We start from the raw sequence: 20,812 nt of genomic DNA on the forward strand, positions 1-20,812 counted from the left end.
AACTGGTGATTCTTTGATGTCTCAAAATGTGTCCTGTCACCTGATCTCTTTTCTATTTAAATCATGCCATAAATTTCTTTCTTCCGCCATAATATTCAGTACTTCATCCTGAATTACGTGCCCTGCCCATCTAATCTTAAACATTCCTCTGAAGCAACAGATTTCAAAAGCTTCTATTTTCTTCTTCTCTCATTTCATTTCCACACAAGGCTACACTCCAGACTACTACTTTCATTAAAAAACTTCATAACATTTAAATTTATGTGAATGTTAACAAATTTCTCTCATTCGGATATGTTTTCCTTGCTACCAAAATGGCTCTGAGCACTATGGGACGTAACATCTGAGGTAATCAGTCCCCTAGAACTTAGAACTACTTAAACCTAACTAACCTAAGGACATCACACACATCAATGCCCGAGGCAGGATTAGAACCTGTGACCATAGCGGTTGCGCGGTTCCAGACTGAAGCCCCTAGAACTGCTCAGCCACAGCGGCCGGCTTTCCTTGCTACAGCTAGTATTCATTTTATATCCTCTCTCCTTTGACTATCATCAGTCATTTTACTCCCTGAGCAGCAAAACTCACCTACTACTTTCAGTGTTCCATTTCCGTATATAATTCCCTGTCCACTGCCTGTTTAATTCGATCCCATTTCATTACCCTTCTTTTGATTTTGTTGTTGTTCATCTTACATGCTCCTTTCAAGCCACTGTTCATTCCATTTAACTGTTCTTCCACATCATTTGCTGTCTTTAAAAATTATTATGTCATTGGTAAACCTCGAAGTTTTTATTTCTTCTTCCTGAATTTCAATTCCTTCCCCAAATTTCTCTTTGGTTTCTTCTCTCACTCACAGACACAGGTTGATTTAAGAAAATAACAATAATAAATCCTGTGAGAGGTCCTAGTTTCATACATCTTGATGGAAATTTTGGAACCATCATTAACAACAACAAAAAAATCACAGAATCTGTTCAATTCATGAGGTTACTCATCACATTATAGAAAAGTTCTGTACCAGGAAAGAAGCTGCAACCAGACATATTCTGGATTTCAAAATCTGATGAAAACTGCACTACAAAAGGTTTGCCATCTCTGAAGAGACATAAAGCAAACCCAGATTCCAAATAATTAAAATTTCAGTCTGTAATTTTTACCAGTTGGTCTACTCCCACGAAAGAAAGGATTATGTAAAAGGGTATTAGACAATGAATGGTCTCGTCTGCCACAACTCCTTCATGGGTCTTACTTCAAAGACACCCGCACACCCGCACTGCCATTATAACCATCATACCCTTCTGGAAATAAGCCCACTAAAAGAGCAAAAACTGAAGACCTGATGAAAATCTAAACATACATTCCTCAAGAGTACAAGGATTTAAGATTTCCACTTGGGCAACTGAATGTGAAAATAACACTGAATAAAAACATTGAAAACATTTAATGTAATTGTTAACATACTGATGTTGTATTATTTATTAATTATTAGAATTTGAAACAAACTATGGCTGTTAAAATTTTTTGTATGCATTACCAAAAGCCTTAAATTAAAAAAATAAATAAAATAAAATAAAAAAGCAAAGTTCAGCTAATTCTGATCTTAACTCTTTGATTTAGGTTGTACTTTTTTTAAAAGAAGTTTATAGTTCAATAAAATATAGCATTATTACTTAAGGTAAATATCTGTTTTATATCAAATTCTAACTTACCAAACACACAAAACCATCAAAATGCATATTTACCAGGTGGTTATAATTAAAGTGCAGCTACTCACGGAGGTCCAGTGTGGGCTGTAATTATTGTATAGCAGTGAAACTTGGTACATATGGTAAGTGTTAATGGGAAACCAATTTAAGCTGGAAAAAAATTAGTTCCAGTTTTGGCCACCACATACAGATTTGGCACTATGAATGCAAAAAAGACATACAGAAAACATTTTTCCATATGCAAGTGATTGAACAAGGGACGTCACAGAAAAGGTCAAACATATGAGAAAATCATAGTATTGATTTTATTATTAGCTGCCACTTGCACTATTTGTTCAATATGAGCACCAGAAACAATGACCAATGCTGCAACTCTGAAATGATGTGATCAACAGTTGATCACAGCAGTTCCAGCAGAATCTGAGCAATGTGTTGTTGTATACTGGCCTTCACATCAGTCAGAGACCGAATATGTCCCTGGTAAATATGTTCTTTTAGATATCCCCAAAGCCAAAAGGCACATGGATTCATGTTAGATGATCCTGCCAGTCAAGCATCAGCAACACGTCTGGAGACAACATGTTCGTGGAAGGTTACATCAAGCAGATCTTTCACTGAGTGAGCAACATGGGGTGTCACCCAGCACGAAAACAGTGGTTTTCACACATTTGTGCTCTTGCAAAACATGCTATACAGACATCACAATCGGCCTGACAAGCCATCTGAGTGTACTGTCTTAAAAGAAGAATGGACTAGGAATAAAGATGCTAGTTATTCTAAACCACACAGTCACACAGGGCATGTGTGTGGCACTTCTTGCACAACATGTGATTTAACAGTAGCCCAAATTCATCAGTTTTGTGTATTCACTATAACCTGCCATGTAAAATGTGCCTCGTAATTCAATAGAATATTGCCTGGCCATGTCATCAACTTTGATCCATGCCAGAGACCGAACAGCAAGTTCAGAAAGTTGCTGTAGATCATGAGGTTTCAGTTACTGCAGCATCTGGATCTTGTACTTTTTTCTAATTACCAGTCTTCTGACTGGTTTGATGCCCCCCTCCCACAAAGTCCTCTCCTGTGCCAAATGTTCATCTCAGAGTAGCGTCTGCATGCGATGTCCTTCGCAATTATTTGCAGGATGTATTGCAATATCGGTGTTGTTCTATCTTTTTAAGCTCTACAGCTCCCTCTAGTACCATGGAAGTCATTCCCTGATGCTGTAACAGAGGTCCCACCATCATGCCCCTTCTTCTTGGCAGTGTTTTCCATACATTCCTTTCCTTGCCGATTCTGCAGAGAAGCTCCTCATTCTCTACCTTATCAGTCTGCCCCAATAGCTGAGAGGTCAGCATGACGGATTGCCGTCCTACGGGCCCGGGTTCGATTCACAGCTGGGTTGGGGATTTTCTCCGCTCAGGGACTGGGTGTCGTGATGTCTTCATCATCATTTCATCCCCATCCGGAGCGCAGGTCGCCCAATGTGGCATCAAATGTAATAAAACCTGCACTAAGGCGGCCAGACCTGCCCCACAAGGGGCCTCCTGGCCAATGACTCTAAACGCTCATTTCCATTTTTCTCTACCTTATCAGTCCAGATAATTTTCAACACTCTTCTGTAGCACCACATCTCAAATGCTTCAATTCTATTCTTTCCCAGTTTTCCTACAGTTTGTTTTAACACCATACAACGCTGTGCTCCAAATGTACATCCTCAGAAGTTTCTTCCTGGAATTAAGGTCTATGTTTGATACCAGTAGACTCCTCTTGGCCAGGAATGCCTTTGTGCCATTGCTAGTTTGTCTGCTTTTTATGTCATCTTTGCTCTGTCCGTCATGGGTTATTTTGCTGCCTAGATACTGGAATTCCTTAACTTTTTCTATTTCATGATCACTAATACTGAAGTTAAGTTTCTTGCTGTTCTCATTTCTACTACTTTTTGTTACTTTCATCTTTCTTCAATTTACTCTCAATCAATATTCTATACCCATTAAACTGTTCATTCCATTCAACATAGCCTGTAATTTTTCTTCACTTGCACTGAAGATAGCAATGTCGTGAGTGAATCTTACCACTAATACCCTTCACCCTGAATTTTAATCCCTCTCTTCTCTCTCTCTCTGTTCTTTCCATCATTGCTTCTTTGTTGTATAAACTGAACAATAGGGGCGAAAGACTACATAGCTGTCTTACATCCTTTTTAATATGAGTACTTGTTCTTGGTCTTGCACTCCTATTGTCCTCTTAGTTCTTGCACATATTGTATATTACCTGTTTTTCCCTATAGCTTACCCCTACTTTTCCTCCGAATTTCAAACACATCTTGCACCATTTGACACTGTCGAACACTTTGTCCAGCTCGACAAATCCTATGAATGTGTCTTGATTTCTCTTTAGTCTTGTTTCCATCATCAAACACAACATCATCAGAATTGCCTCTCTGGTGCTTTACCTTTCCTAATGCCAAACTGATTGTCATCTACCCAATTCTCAGTTTTTTTTCCATTCTTCTGTATATTATTCTTGTCAGCAACTCGGGTGAATGAGCTGTTAAGCTGATTGTGCAAAAATTCTCACACTTGTTGGCACTGAAATCTTCAGAACTGGTGGTACATTGCCAGTCTCATACATTCTACATAAACGTGAAGAGTCGTTTCGTTGTCACTTCCTCCAGTAATTTTAAGAGTTGTAGTGAAATGTTATTTATCCCTTCTGCCTTATTTCATTTTAAGTCTTCCTATGCTCTTTTAAATTCTGATTCTAATACTGGATCCCATTTCTTCTCCTATTGTCATCAGAGAAGACCACCTCTTCATAGAGGCCTTCAATGTAGTTTTTCCACCTATCTGCTCTCTCCTCTGCATTTGACAGTGGAATTAATATTACACCCTTGCTTTTAATTTCACTGAAGGTTGTTTTGATTTTTCTACACACTGAGTCAGTCCTTTCGACAATCATTTCTTTGTCAATGCCTTTTTTATTTTAGAGACGTCCATTCCTCTTCAGCTGAACTGCCTAAAGACGTATTAATTATGACTGTATCTATAGCCTCACAGAATTTCAATTGCACCTCTTCATTCCTCAGTACTTCCATATCCCACTTCTTTGCACACTGATTATTTCTGACCAGTCTCTTACGCTTCGGGCTACTCTTCATCATTACTAAATTGTGTATCTGCTTCTGGATACACCTTCCAATCCAATAACTGATTTCAAAATCTCTTTCCCATATCACACGGTCTTTTCCAAGTATACCACCACCTCTTGTGATTTTTGAACAGAGTACTCACTATTACTAGCTGAAATTTATTACAGTACACAATTAACCTTTCTCCTCTCTCATTCCTTGTCCAAAGCCCACATTCTCCCGTAACCCTTCCTTCTACTTCTTCCTCCCAATCACCCACGACTATTAGATTTTCATCTCCCTTTACGAACTGAATTACCCGTTCGGTATCCTCATATACTTACTCTCTCTTCATCCGCTGCTTGTGACATCGGCTTGTATATCTGAACTACTGTTGTCGGAGTCCGTTTGTTATCAACTCTGATGAGAAGAACCATGTCACTGAACTTTTTTACATTAACACATTCTGTGCCCTACTTTTCAATTCATAATGAATCCTACTCCCACTATACCATTTTCTGCTGCTGTTGATATTACTCTATACACCTCATATCAGAAATCCTTGTCTTCATTTCATTTCACTTCATTGCTCCCAGCTATACTTAGATTAAACCTTAGCATTTCCCTTTTCAGATTTTCTAGCTCTCCTACCATGTTCAAGCTTCTGACATTCCATGCTCCGACCCTTTGAATGTTATCCTTTTGTTGGTTATTTAATCTTTTCCTCATGGTCACCTCCCCCTTGGCAGTCCCCTTGATCAATCCTGATTCTTCCGCCTTTTAGGGGCAGTTTCCCACCCCAAGGGCAAGAGAGGGCACTGTACCACTGTCCGCTCCTCCACCCTCTTTGACAAGGTCACTGGCAGAATGAGGGTGACTTCTTATGCTGGAAGTCTTCAGCCCCCACTGCTGATCAGATACCCATTTACAATAGACCGCAAAACTTTTCATACTATTGGCTGTGGGATAGACAATTCTCAGGAGTGCACAGACACTAGTTCTACCCATGGCATGTACTGCAGTGTTAGTTACAGCAACAGCAACCTCTTCAGTAACTTCCACCAGGATAGGAAGCCTTCCTCTTCCAGGTGCCACACCAGGCTTACCCATGTTTTTGAATTTCATTATCATTTTCTTTAATCCATTTTATGACATTAGGCCTCTCCTCAGACCCTTCAGTTGATGATACTCTTTCAAAGCAGTGCTGTAATTGTTTCCGTTCACATAAAATAGTTTCACTAACAGGACGCTGTCCGTCTTCTAAATAGCCACATTGTTCAATCGCATTACAGGTTATCAAATGACAGGGCAGGTGTCATATCATACAAACAGTGTACAGCACCAGATTTGCACACGGTGGCTAAATTTTTTTTTTTTTTTCCAGTAAATATTGGTTTCATGTTAACACATTAGAATATCCACAAGTTTTACTGTCATATGATAATTATGGCCCAAGTGGATTTCTGTGAGTAGTTGCACTTCAATAATAACTACCCAGAATTTCTTATCTTAGTCGTGGCACTGTTTTTAGTGTTCCCCGAAAAATTAAATCAGTATGATATATGCCCCTTCAAAAAAGTCAATTAATACAAAAAAATATAAGAAAGAGAGGACGAAAATGTTAACAAAGTTTAAGTCTACGAGGGTGTCTAGATATACAGATGTATTAGAGAGCAGGTTCCCATATGTGAAATTTGGGAAACTAGTTTCAGGTGGGTCCCCTGCAGTGTGGCAGAAATTCAGGTCCCTTAAATCATGCTGTAGACAATACTCCAGAAATGTAAAGCTTGCCCATAACTGGTCATTTGCTCTATGCCCATTCAACCACTCAGATAGTTTAGTGGTGACTGTTCCTACATAAAATGCTGTGTGCTGGGCACAAGTTAGTTGACAAATGAAATGTGTGGTTTTTTTTACAAGTTGTTCTTCCTTTTGATACCTCAATACTTACCTGTGGTGGAGTTGGAGCCTGGCGCAGACTGCAGTGGTTGATTAAATGGGGCAGATTTTACTTTTGACAACAATTATACGGGTTGGAACACTGAGGAACGGAAAATGATTTGGATTTGTCATATGGTTAGACTACGACATTATGGAGGTTAGGAGGGCAATGGAAATGGATGGGTGATATGGGGAGGATATGAGGAGGTGAGGATCTTACTTCAGAGCTTAACATGAGAAAGTAAGCCTTGTCAGAGTATTGCATTGAGGCATTCAATACCTGGGTGGTCCTGGGTGCTTCTGAGCTTTCTGGAAATGAAGTGGCAGGAGGATAAAGTTCAGAAGACTTGCCCGCAAATAAGATCTGTGGGGTAGCTGTAGGAAAGGAAAGCCTGGGAAAGGTTGTTGGAGTAGGTGTTTGAGTGATTCAATGGTGGAACAGATATGTTTGCTGAGGATGCCAACAATGTAGAGAACGAAGTGTTTGATGTGGAAGGTATGGCAACTATTGTTTATTGGTCAGTTTAATGAGACTGAGGTTAGGGGGTGGCCTTCACCAATGTCAAAGTCAATGAAGGTCACTTTGGATTTGGACAAGGACTAGGTAAATTTGAGTTGCAAAAATGATTTAAGTTGACTTAGAAAGTGGAATTGTTCTTCTACATCTGAATATAAACAGTTACTTTGCAATTCCCATTTTGGCAGATTGCGCACAAAAACCATTACTGAAGATTTCTCTGTCTCTCTAAATATGTAGAAACTAACATTTCTCTACCGTTTCACTCTCAAATAACATGTGAACAAAATGAACACCTAAATCATCTGCAATGTTTCCTGGGAACTTTTTTTGCTAGTGACTGTTCGATATATCTGCCACACTAGTTCTGACAGCCTGAATTTTATCCTAATCTGCAAAACAAACAAGGACTTCCCGAATGCTAGTGCAATTAGAATAAATATGTTTACTGCATCATCCCAGACCAGCTTCCCCAGACCAGGCTCCTGCAAAATTCAAATGCATGATAAGAGGCATTCGTCATAGTCGCTGATGCAACTGATCACTGGAGCCTCTCCACATAAGTATACACAAATACTGTGTTTTCTTCTTAAAATTTTGTAATCCTAAACCCTTGAGCAACAACAAGAAAATGACAGGACTGTTCATTATCATGTTTTCTAAAGCTGCAGTTTTACATTTTGTTAATTGAATAGGGGGTCCATATTTAGATTATGCTTTCAAATGACCACCATATTTATTGATTAAGTACGTACCTGACGATACTTGAGGCAACGGTACCCCTGATGTCTTATTGTTCAGCAATTCTCCCTCTTCTAAAGCATATTTCTTCTCCAAAAATCGAAGTACAACATTACGAACAGATCCCATCTCAGTTTCCAAACGATCCAGAGTATTCATGAGGTTTGCGCAACTACGGCAAATGACATCATCCTCAGATATTACTACCATGTACCTGTAAAAACAGACTGTAAACATTTCACATTTGGGAGATTCTGTAGACAGTATTCTAGGTTTCGATCAAGAGGTCAGCTTTGTCTTTGTACGACATGTTTCACTCTTACATTCATTACAAAATTTGAACACCAACAATCTGTGCAGGGGAAAGGGGGGGGGAGAGGGGGAGGGGGGAGGGGGGAGAGAGAGAGAGAGAGAGAGAGAGAGAGAGAGAGAGAGAGAGAGAGAGAGAGAGAGAGAGAGAGGGGGGGGGGGGGGGGGGGTAGGGGGTATCAAGACAACAACTCACTTCAACAACTGCTATATTGTTAGCTCTCAACTTGGCTGATTGAACAGAGAAACTACACAATGTAACAATCATTCAATGGATTAAATAAGTTGAAATAAGCCCAGCAGCTTAAATAAGGCACGATGTATGATTTCTTTCTGGTTATCAACTGCTTGCCTATAAAAGACAGAATTATGAGAATAGAACAATACTGCTGACCATAAATAACACCTGTCATTTTTTCCCATCCTCCCAACTGTGCAACAGAAAACTCACTATTCTATCAAAATCAAATGCCTTGTGAAAATTCATATTAATAAAACTATTTCAAAACTATTCTATATTCTACAATACTAACTGCATTTTTTCTATCTGCACGAAAACTGCTGAACATATCCCAAACATTGCAATGTCAGTTAGATTTCCAACTGGACTTCACTATACTGCAACAACATAGACAGTGCTACTACTGGAGAAATCAATACTCTAAAACAATTGAACATATTTCTGACACACCACAATAAAACTGGATTGAAAAAAAAGCTTCACATTCATTACATCTACAGAAGTTTTTTTAAAAAAAAACAACTGTAATAAAGAGTATTTCCCGTCGACAGAGAATCATGAAATTTTGCAAGAAACAAGGTTCCACAGTACAAGTCATAGAAAACAATTCGAAAATTGTTAATTTGTAAATACATGGTATGAAAAATATATTTTCTTTTGTTGTTTGGTATCTGACACCGAACTTTAAATTAAAACAATAAGCAGCTCTGCATTCAGGCTGACTGAATCGCAATGGTAAAAGTCAAACATCAGGCAAGGAATGACTTTATTGCTCATATAACACGTTTCAGAATTTATCCACCATCAGATATTCGGGAGTGATTACTGCACATAAATATGGCGTTTCAAATTGTATGTGAAATAAATATTCACAAACTACTCTGTGAATGTCTGTTTCACATACAACATGAAAGGTCTTATCTATGTGCAGTAATCGCTCCGAGTCTGCAAATGTTTGCTTCACATACAACTTGAAATGCCATACCTATGTGCAGTAATCACTCCTAGATATCTAATGATGGATAATTTCTGAAACACATCATATGAGCAATAAGATCATTCCGTGCCCGATATTCAACTTTTAGCACTGCAATCCAGTCAGCATGAATGGAGAACTGCTGATATACATAATTAAGTTTGTACAGAACTCTTAAGTGTGCAAGTCCTACTCACACCTGCCCCCCCCCCCATTTTTTTTAATAGTGAGTGGTGCAAAGTACTTTAGGTAACACCACACTTTCACACTTTGCTTTTCCATTTTGTGTAAGTCAGGTGCCAGTCTCTGCACCAAGTCACCTGCATGGTTCCCTGCATTTCAGCAGAATTTTTCAAAATTCCACTTTCCTATAGATAACAGTGTATCAGCTAACTCCCTCAATGATCTTCAAATGTTATCCACTGGATGATTTACATGTATTGTCACTCGTAATATTCCGGCAACATACCCTTGGAGTATGTACAAATTTACTTTTAAACATTGCTCCATTAAGAATGTCATGTTGAGTTCTAAGTGTTAGGAACTACTGAATCCAATTACAAAGCTCATTACATTTCTTCTAAGCTGATGTCTTGTGCACTAAAAGACTGTGTGGAGTTGTATTAACCAACTTTTTCCAGAAGTCAAGGAATGAAGCATCAACACGGTTGCTACAATCTATTGACTTTGTATATCATACTCAACAAATTAAATTCTGTTCAAGATATCTTGTTGTGTTAAAACATGTACCAGGATTCTACAACAAATCAACATCAAGGATATTGGACGGTAGCTTTATAGATCACTTCTACTACCCTTGCTGTAGATGGGTGTGACCTGTGCCCTTTTCCAAGAACTGGGCATGGTTTTTTGTTCACGGGATCTACGGTACATTACAGTTGGAGACGGGCTAATTCTGCCACAAATTTAGTATAGAATCCGACAGGATTCCATCGTGGAGCTTTGTTCAATTTCAATGATTTCAGCTGTTTCCCAACACCACTGACACTAATACTTATTTTATTCATCTTTTCAGTGGCACAGGAATTAAATTGGGGCACTTCTCCTGGGTTTCCCTTCGCAAAGAAACATTTGAAAATGGAGTTAAACATTTCAGCTTTTGCTTTTCTACCCCCAATTTAAGTTCCTGTCTCATTTAGTAGAGATTGGATACAAACTTTGGTGTCATTAACAGCCTTTACATATGGCCAGAATTTTTTGGTGGTCTGTGAAAGATCACTTGACAATATTCTGCTGTAGCCATAGAAGGGCTCTCTTTGTCAGCCAAATGTGTTACATTCATCATCTTTTTATCTATATACTTTGCTTTACACCTATTATTCAGTAATCTCTGTTTCTTTATAAGTTTCTTTACAGTGACTGTATACCATAGAGGTTCCCTCCCATTATGAATTGATCTACGGGGTACATATATATCCAGGGCATGGTCAACTACTCTTTTAAACTAGAGCCAAAAGTCACTCTACATACTCCGCCTGTGCTGAAAGTTTCTAGTCCCTCACTGAGATATGACACTACTGATATTTTTATCTGGTTTACTGAACATATACACCTTTCTGCTTGGTTTAGTTGTCCTTTGTAGTTCGGTAATCACAGTTGCCACAATCATATCTTCGTCACTAATACCAGTTTCAATGTGGACACCTTCAAAAAGGTCAGGTCTATTTGTTACCATTAGAGCCGATATACAGGGTGATCAAAAAGTCAGTACAAATTTGAAAACTTAATAAACCACGGAATAATGTAGATAGAGAGGTAAAAATTGACACACGTGCTTGGAATGACATGGGGTTTTATTAGAACCAAAAAGAAACAAAGTTCACAAAATGTCCGACAGGTGGCGCTGGACAGCAAAACTGCTACCATGACAGGTGAGAAGTACGCCGATATGTTACAGAATCACATCATCCCCAGCCTGGCTGATAAACACCTGCTGGAACGTACGATTTTTATGCAGGATGGCGCTCCACCCCATATTGAGGTGAAAGATCTCTTGCGCGCATCGTTTGGTGATGATTGTGTGTTCAGCCGCCACTTTCGCCATACTTGGCCTCCCAGGTCCCCAGACCTCAGTCCGTGCGATTATTGGCTTTGGGATTACCTGAAGTCGTAAGCGTATCGTGATCGACAGACATCTCTAGGGATACTGAAAGACAACATCCGACGCCAATGCCTCACCATAACTCCGGACGTGCTTTACAGTGCTGTTCACAACATAATTCCTCGACTACAGATATTGTTGAGGAATGATGGTGGGCATATTGAGCATTTCCTGTAAAGATCATCATATTTGCTTTGTCTTACTTTGTTATGCTAATTATTGCTATTCTGATCAGATGAAGCGCCATCTGTCGGACATTTTTTGAACGTTTGAATTTTTTTGGTTCTAATAAAATCCCATGTCATTCCAAGCAGGTGTGTCAATTTGTACCTCTCTATCTACAGTATTCCGTGATTTATTCAGTTTTTAAATTTATACTGACTTTTTGATCACCCGGTATTTCCTTCATGAGTGGGGTTTCTAACTGTCTGTTCTAGGTACTTTTCAGAGAAGGCATTTAGTAATGTTTCAAAGGCTGTCTTACCGCAGCCACACTAACAAAACTTAAATTTTCCCAATTAGTTGTTGGATGACTCCTGTCTCCACTGATGACTGAAGTATGATGGGGGAACTTATATAAAGTGAACTGAGGTTTCATCAAAAGTTTCCGGTTACATCAGGAGACAAGTCTGGCAGGCTATGGAAGGGTCCAGAAATCATTTTATGCCCACCTTGACCCCCCCCCCCCTTTCCATACTGAGTGTTGCCCAAATAATCTAGCATGCAGCTTCAGTTTCTACATCAGTGGATCACAGTTTCTTGTCTGCGACAAAGACACCACCTACAATTTCGATTTGCCTATCCTTCTGATATACACTTAAATTTTCCCCAAATATCTCACTGCTATCAATTTCAGTTTTAACAGCTTCCTGTACCTACTATTATATGAGCCTCCTGCTTTTCGTGAGCACTTCAAATTCTGATATTTTGTTGTGAGTGCTTTGGCTGTTTACCATTAGGAATTTAATACTCTTCACCTGTGAGAGGCACCTCTTTTGATCTTACACTGATACTTCTTGATTTTCAAAAGCTGTCTTTATCTGGATTGGATGGAAAGTCGCCTCATCTAAAAAACACCTTGTGTGCACCCCACATACAAGTCAGCTACCTAAGTAGCAGCCTCTGGTGTGTAGTGCATAGCCGACCTATTCAGGGGAACTCTACAGTTCTCAACCCTACGGCGCAAGTCCAGGAAGTCACAGCCTAGCTTCTCACAGAACTCTGGAAGCCTCTGTTGCACTCCTTCCACTTGACTCAGAACCAAAGGGCCACGATCAGTTCTGGGAACTATGCTGCAAATTGTGAGCTTCAACACCCTGAGTCCTCCCTGGTCCCCATCCACCCTGTGCAGGATGCCTAGTTCTACCACTGACATGCAACTTGCAGTGAAGTGGATGGTTAATGACATATCCTGTACTTTCTGCAGACGAGACAGGACCAAAGGAGGAGTTAGTACTTGAGGTACCTCTGGTATAGGTATCATAGGCACACAACTCTTGGGAGCTCTTCCAACACACTGATTTGTAGCAGCTGCCAATTGTTTATCAGTGGTCAGGGCAATTTTCATCTGCTTACGAACGTCAACCAAATCATCCTGTGTTTGAGAACAGCATTCACCTATTTTTATTTTGGTGTAATTTCAATTAGCTTAAATTTTAGGATTTTATGAATACATTCAACCTGATTCTTTTATCTGCATTGAGCATTGTTGCCTTACAGATTAACTGTTTTGCTGAATCATTCTATACAATGAGTTCAGAATTCCAAGACAAGTTAAAGCCCTGCATTAGGGGAGCTTGAATGAATTAATGGCACTTTTCATACAACAGGATTAATCTGTGATATGGAGGTAAAGGAAGACCAATGAAAATCTTTCAGCTTTGCACGTGTTAACTATTTTGCAAGCCACGAATTATGCACAAAATCTAAATGCTTTACAATAGCAGAAGCAGCAGCAGCCAAATCAACCTAAGCCCAGGTGCACTTTCACCACAAAGCACTATTCTTTCACTACTACGAATTTTTGCAAAGATCATGTTATATCTCTTTTTCAGAAGAGAAACATACAATACACAAACCAACTGATTAGGAAATAGCAGATCTGCTAAAATTTATGATTAAGTCTGACACAAAACTAGGGAAAAACCTGTACCCTTTACACAAACGATAGTGATACTTAAGGCTTGCACTATGTTAGCTTTTCAGACAGCTGACTGTCCTGCTTGGTCGTTGCACCATGTGACTTTCTTTGTTGCCACTGTTACTGTTGCACGACGTATCACTGTATTGGTTGTTACTGCTATTTCTTGTGTGGTCTTAACAATGTCAGAAAGAAGTTTGCTGAATGGAAACATTCCACATCGTTCTCCTGGCCAGAGGATTGGCATATGAGGTCAGTCGAAATGCTTGGTTTGTGAGTTATGTGCCTATTTTCAGACTGAAAAAGTTAATGGTGGCCTACTGCTCTCCATTAACAATGCAATCCATAGAACTGCTGCAGCTCTAAACATAAACAAAAAGATTATTGTGAGGATTGGTAAGGAAATGTTCGAGATATAAAAAGGAAGCTGGCTTAACACTCTTGGCGGAAGACTTATGTCTAAATGGATTAACACAACAGATTGATTTGCCAAGGAAGCAATCTGTCGTCACGTTTAAGAGTATCCTCGCGAAAAGGAGAATCAAATTCAGCAAGGTATTGCAGGTCTTTTTTAATGCAGCTCATACAGTGTTGCAGGATCTAGGATTTTACTATGAGCATTTCTGTGGCCTTAAGCTGTTGATGGAGAGGGAAAGTGTAGCAGAGCCAATTTTTTAAGGCAGAACCGCAGCATGAATATCCAAGTCGTGTGGCCTAGTAATAAGTGTGTCAATGCTGGACATGATGAAAAGCAGGGCTGGATAGGTGAAATAGTAAAGAAACAATGGCAACACCTTCCAGCAAGGGAGATAGACTTATTTTTTGTCATGCAGGCACCTCACAAGATTCTCTCTCAAAAGGTCTCTTGTTATTTAAATCAAAGGAGACAAGAGATCATCATCAAGAAATTAAGAACATTGCGTTTACAAACTGGATCACAGAATCAGTAATTCAGAATCTGGGAAAACCCTCAAAAATTGTTCTACGTAATGCTTCTTACTGTCAGTTGTTGACAAGACATCTATCACGGTAAAGAGAAAGAAGGAATGATTAATTGGCTTCAGCATCGTAACACTGATGTAAGCAGTAACCTTAGAAAGCTAGAGTTTATGGAACTGATCTCTCTCCATAAAACACAGTTCCTCATAAACAAAATCTACGAGCTGACGAAAACATATGGAGACAAAATCTTCAAGCTACCACTTCAACCAAACAGAATTAATACAGACCAAAATTAAAAGTTTACGTTGCCAGGAATAGTAGTAATAATAATAATAATAATAATAATAATAATAATAATAATAACAATTAAATGCCCATTCTGCCAGCTTAAGCACTCTCAAAAGGAAATGTTAGGAACATAATGTCTGAAGACTGAAAGAAGGCCAAAAAACATAAACAGAGCATCAGTGAAGGAGACAATTATTTCATTACATAATAATGGTGACAGTTACCATGATATTTCAAGCACCATTGAAATGACGAGCGATGTCAGCGGATTTTTCCACAGTCACAATAGAAATCAAATACAGGCAGATTCAGCTGCACATTTGAAGTGTGCAATTTGCAATGGAAAGTAGTTACATAAAAAACTATAATTTCTCAAATTTTTACATTTCAATAATAAGGCCTCATCAGCAACTAACATCAAACACACTCCATCTCAGGAATTAAGTTCATACCACATGCAATAACCATTACTGTTTCAAAGTGCTGAAGTAATGTTTTTTGTATTTCTTTTGTTCTTTCTCCCAATACTGATTGCCCTATTTAAGATAAGTCAAAAATTTGGTAACATTGTCAGAAATTGCATTTTCTTAATAATTTGTTGGTGCAAGTAAAACTGAAATGAAAACAGTACAGTTCTTCCAGAACACATTGACGCAAGTTCCATAGTTATAAAGTGAGTAGATTGTGAGTTTTAGCAAGTCAAATGAAATTTAAGATTATGCTGAATTCCATACGGGATGTGCTAACTATGCCCCACACACCCACATGTTCCTGCACAACTGTGAATTATAAAGTAATTTTGCACAGAGTATGGTTTAATTTTGGCCTTGTCATGTCTACAGGATCAATACGTATGGGGGTGTAGTATATTTCTAGATTCGTCACTTGTAAGGTGATTCTTGAAATTTTGTCAGTTAGGCATTCACAGAATAGTTAGCGTCTACCTTCAAACGAATGTCAGTTCAGTTTTTCCACCATCTCCGTGACAATTTCTCATGGGCTAAAAAAAACTTGTGACCATTTGCACTGCCCTTTGTTCAGTATCCTGTTAATCCTACATGGTACAGGTCCCACATATCTGCATAATATTCTAGGATGGGCTGAACTGTTGAGCATTATTTAATATACACGTGAAAGCTTTCTGAAACAATGTTTTATTAATTAATCAGTACATGCATAACAATAACTACACACTCCAGAACACATAATGAAAACCTGGTAATTACAACACGACAGAGTAAACAAAGAAATTATCGATATCAATTTACATATCTTAACATGTCTCTTTAAATTGACATCGACACACAGTATGAATGTACAGTCACTCCTTCACTTATTTTACAAGGCCACAGTTTCTTACACATGTTTCATGTCTGGCATTGCTAAGTGGTCTTGTGAAGCATTGTCTAACATTTCTTCAGAAGGCAGATGTTCAACATTAGTAACACCTGACTCAAAATGCCTTCTCATAAAATGATACTTTATATCTTGATCCAGAGTTGGCCACTAGATTCTTGGCCAGCTGAATGACTTTTATTATCACAATATACTGTAAGTGACTTTATGAGACTGCTTGGATCTACCTCAGACATAAGTTGTCCCAACCACAGTAAATCTTGAACAGTTGATGTCAAGGCCATATATTCAGCATCACAAGTAGAAGTTTTTTGTTTTCTACTAGATTATGAAATTAAAAGAGTTTTGCAATTTTATGCATGAACCAGTAACAGGATGTCTGTCACTGATTTTATTTCCCCAATCTGCGACACTGAAGGCCGTTATTTCTGTTACCATCTCTAGAAAATTCTAGCCTGTAGTCCATGGTTCCTTTTAAATATCTAAGCAATCTTTTTACAACCAATGAATCTTTTTAAAGCAGTGGTTATATCTGCTAAGGAGATTTACAGTGAGATTTGGGATAGATATAGACTTCTTATTGCTTCTTCATATGGTACTTTGGTATCACGACTGCTTCAAAGTGCAAACCAAGTTCAAATGGTGTTGACACCGGCTTGGCTTCACTCGTTCCAAATTTCTCCAGTGAAATACGGAAGTGTCTGATTCCACCCGTCTGCTTTGACCCATGTCACAAATATAGCGGAAACGACCATCCACTACGATTCCAATATGGCGCCTATGACGTCATTACGTAAACGTGACAACAAACACATAAATACATCGAAAAACCAACACACACACACACACACACACACACACACACACACACACACACACACACACACACACACCTCTTCCACAAAAAACCTAATCAAACTAATGGGACAAGCGTAGGAAATTGAGGGTTTTTGGATGGGGACAAACTCAAGGTAAACACTCGCCACTACACCAAACGACAAAAACACTAAAATAACAAGACCCCACAACCTTCCCAAATTCCACTACACACAAAATCCACTGGAATCGAACACTTCCCTTGACCTATATAGGTCAACAGAAACAACCAATACCACACTATAAATCTCAAAACTTTCACCACCACCACCAAACTTAATCCTACCACACACACACAAAAAAAAAAAAAAAAAACACACACCAAGAAAATCAAAATTGCAATCGAACACTTCCCTTGACCTGTTATGGAGGTTTTAATGTGTTGCAGATGGCTGGCTTTTCCTTTTTATTCTCGTGGTTGGCAAGCCACTGTAATCTGCTTTCATGTTTTACTCTTCTGTTTCTAGTGTCTCTCTGTTGTTTTCTTGTCCTCTTTGGTTCCTTTTAGTGTTCATTGCCTTCCCTTCGTTCTTGTGGCTTTTCCTTTATTTCCGTTTTGAGTTATATGTTTCGTCCATTTTATTCTCACACTGGTGGCATTCTTTTATTAGGAACAAGGGACCGATGACCTCGTAGTACTGTTAGGAAATTAGTGGATCATGATAAAGGAAAAATTTGGATCTCCCAGAAATCCTAGGCAATAAAGTTCTGGAGATGGGTCGAGGGAAGCATCCGATTCCACCTGTTGGCGTTGACCCGTGACGTAAGGCTGTTGCGGTGTGCAACGTCTCGACAGTGCGGAGTTTACTTTGTGAGAGTGGCGTGTTTGTAGAAGTCGTTTTGATGTGATCGGTGCTGCTCTCTGGTGGGGTGTTAGGTGATGTTTTTGGTTTAGTTTGCGTGTGTGGCATGTTTAAAGGTGGCATCTTGTTGCAGTCGGTGGTTCTCTCTGGTGGTATGTTTATGGGTAGCTTGTTATGTGGCATATGGGGTTCACTTGCATGGTAGCATTGCAAGTGTGTGGTATCGGTGGTGTTCCTCACGAAGTAGGTGCTGCAGGAGCAACAGGAAGGGAATTGCCCCCACCATCAAGGGTGCAGGTGTAGTCTTCTGGCTCTGAGAGGTGACCTGTGTTGGCAGAGCCGATGGTGCCAGAACTGTTGTAGAGGCGGCATAAGACAATGTCATACACACAGGATGGAAGCGTTCAAATTTTCTCTTAGCCTCAGTCTGTCCAGGGTCTTGTACTCCATGATTTTTCCTTTCTTTCTGGAGAATCCTGCAGTCACGCTAGCAAGGCGAATGGTGCTCTCCGCAGTTGACACAGATGGGGGGCGGTGCACATGGAGTATTGGGATGTGATGGGCATCCACAATCTCGGCATGTGACGCTGGAAGTACAGTGGGAAGATATATGACCAGACTTCCAGCACTTAAAGCACCACATCGGGGGAGGGATATAAGGCTTTACATCACACCGGTAGACCATCACCTTGACCTTCTCGGGCAATGTATCACCCTCAAAGGCCAAGACAAAGGCACCGGTGGCAACCTGATTATCCTTTGGACCCCGGTGGACACGCTGGACGAAATGTACACCTCGCCACTCTAAACTGGCGTGCAGCTCATCATCGGACTGCAAAAGAAAGTCTCTATGAAATATGATACCCTGAACCATATTTAAGCTCTTATGGGGCGTGATGGTTACAGAAACATCCCCCAGCTTGTCACAAGCGAGTAACTCCCGTGACTGGGCAGAGGATGCTGTTTTGATTAAGACTGACCCAAATCTCATTTTGGACAAGCCCTCCACCTCCCAACACTTGTTCTCTAAATGCTCAACAAAAAACTGAGCCTTCATTGTTATGAAAGATTCCCCATCAGCTCTCGAACATACAAGGTACCTGGGCGAATAAGATCTGCTGCCATCCTTAGCCTGACGTTCCTCCCATGGTGTGGCCAGGGAGGGGAATGATTTGGGGTCGTACTTCTGTGCGTTGAATCGAGCTAGTGATTGCTTAGAGACTGCTTGTGTTTCACCGCTTTGTCACGGGTCATCCACCCTGATGCCACCCACTCCAACCAGCGACCCTCCCCACGGGTGCCACCCAGCCGCAGCAAGGGCCACCTGGCAGGATGGCCATTGCCGGGAGGCCCGATGCCCCAGTGGGGTGGGCATCTTAGATTAGATTAATTATTCATTCCATAGACCCATAAAAGAGGGAATCCTCCTGGGTGTGGAACGTGTCAGATAAACACCCCTTGGCGATGCAGAAATCGATACTGCATAGTGCATGGTGGAAAATGCACCCAGGAAGGTGTCCTCGCCCAAGAGATGGAGAATGGGCAGTGTGATAGACGGTGAACGATTTGATAGGTTTGCAGCTGTAGACACAGCTTCAGCCCAATACTCCTTTGGTAGTTAGCATTGAATATCATAGTACGAGCCTTTTCGACCAAAGTTCTATTAGCCCTCTCGACAACACCATGATGATGATAATATGATGGATGATACCCTCAAAAGCCAGAAATCCTTTTCGATCATCACTGACATACTCCTCTCCACTGTCAGACCACAACTTCTTGATATTTCTGCCTGTCAGCTTTTCCACCATGGCTTTGAAGTTTTCAAATATCCTTATTACCTCAGATTTTTTCCTTCAAGAAATGAACAAATTTGAATCTCGAAAAATCATCAATAAATGTGAGGAAATAATGACTTCCACCAATAGATTCTGTCTCCATTTGCCCACACAAATCAGAATGTACTAAGTCTAAGATGTGTTTAGAATACCTTTTGCTAAGTTTGAATGAAAGACGTGACTGTTTTCCCATGATGCACAACTCACAGGGATCCTTGGCCACAATATCTTCATTTAGTTCCGTTGAAACCTTTGACAACTTCACCATACTTCTGCAATTCTTATGTCCTAGCCTGTGATGCCATAAGAATCCACTATCTTTTGTACAGTAGCACTCTTTCATCTCATTTTTATTTAAACAATAGATGCCATTCTTGGCAATGTTCTGGCAATTAGTCCACCTTCTGCATCTTAGATGAGTCCAATTTTACTAACTGAGAGCAAATTTACAGCTGAGTTTGGGATATGAATAACACTGGATGCTTCTACTGTTTAATCACCAGTATAGAAGGTCAGATCAACACTTCCACTAGTCTGTGCTACTAACCCATTATCCCTCATGCTAGTCACCGAACTATTACATGGCTTGACATTATGAAGCTTCTTTTCATCATTAGTAATGTGAGTCAAGGCACAGGACCACATATCCTTTTCGTGAGATTGTTTAACAGCAGCAGCAAGAAAAGCTTTGTTTTGTTGTGTCTGTTTCCTAAATACATATCCGCCATCGTAATTTTTTGACAAGCTTCCTCCTTTTTCGTCCTTGCTAGAACAACATTTAACAATATGATTCAGTTTATTGCACTTGTAGCATTTAATAATATATTTTATAGGCCTCTTCTTATCTGTATATAGAACAGGTTCTTTATTTCCATTTGCACTT

General features: G+C 39.7%; 1 protein-coding gene across 4 annotated transcripts in view; it reads right to left on the reverse strand.

Moving 5' to 3' along the window:
• LOC124802336 overlaps positions 1-20,812 on the reverse strand; it is an 85,871-nt gene that overhangs the window by 56,778 nt on the left and 8,281 nt on the right. For 3 of the 4 annotated variants that reach the window (XM_047263144.1, XM_047263143.1, XM_047263145.1), the window contains exon 3: positions 8,053-8,252. In XM_047263144.1, the coding sequence (XP_047119100.1) occupies positions 8,053-8,252 (200 nt within the window). Of the gene's footprint in view, positions 1-8,052; positions 8,266-20,812 lie in introns of all 4 variants that reach the window. The other variant, XM_047263146.1, reaches the window with a different exon arrangement.

This window comes from Schistocerca piceifrons, chromosome 1 (genome assembly GCF_021461385.2).
Source record: "Schistocerca piceifrons isolate TAMUIC-IGC-003096 chromosome 1, iqSchPice1.1, whole genome shotgun sequence".
Taxonomy (NCBI): domain Eukaryota; kingdom Metazoa; phylum Arthropoda; class Insecta; order Orthoptera; family Acrididae; genus Schistocerca; species Schistocerca piceifrons.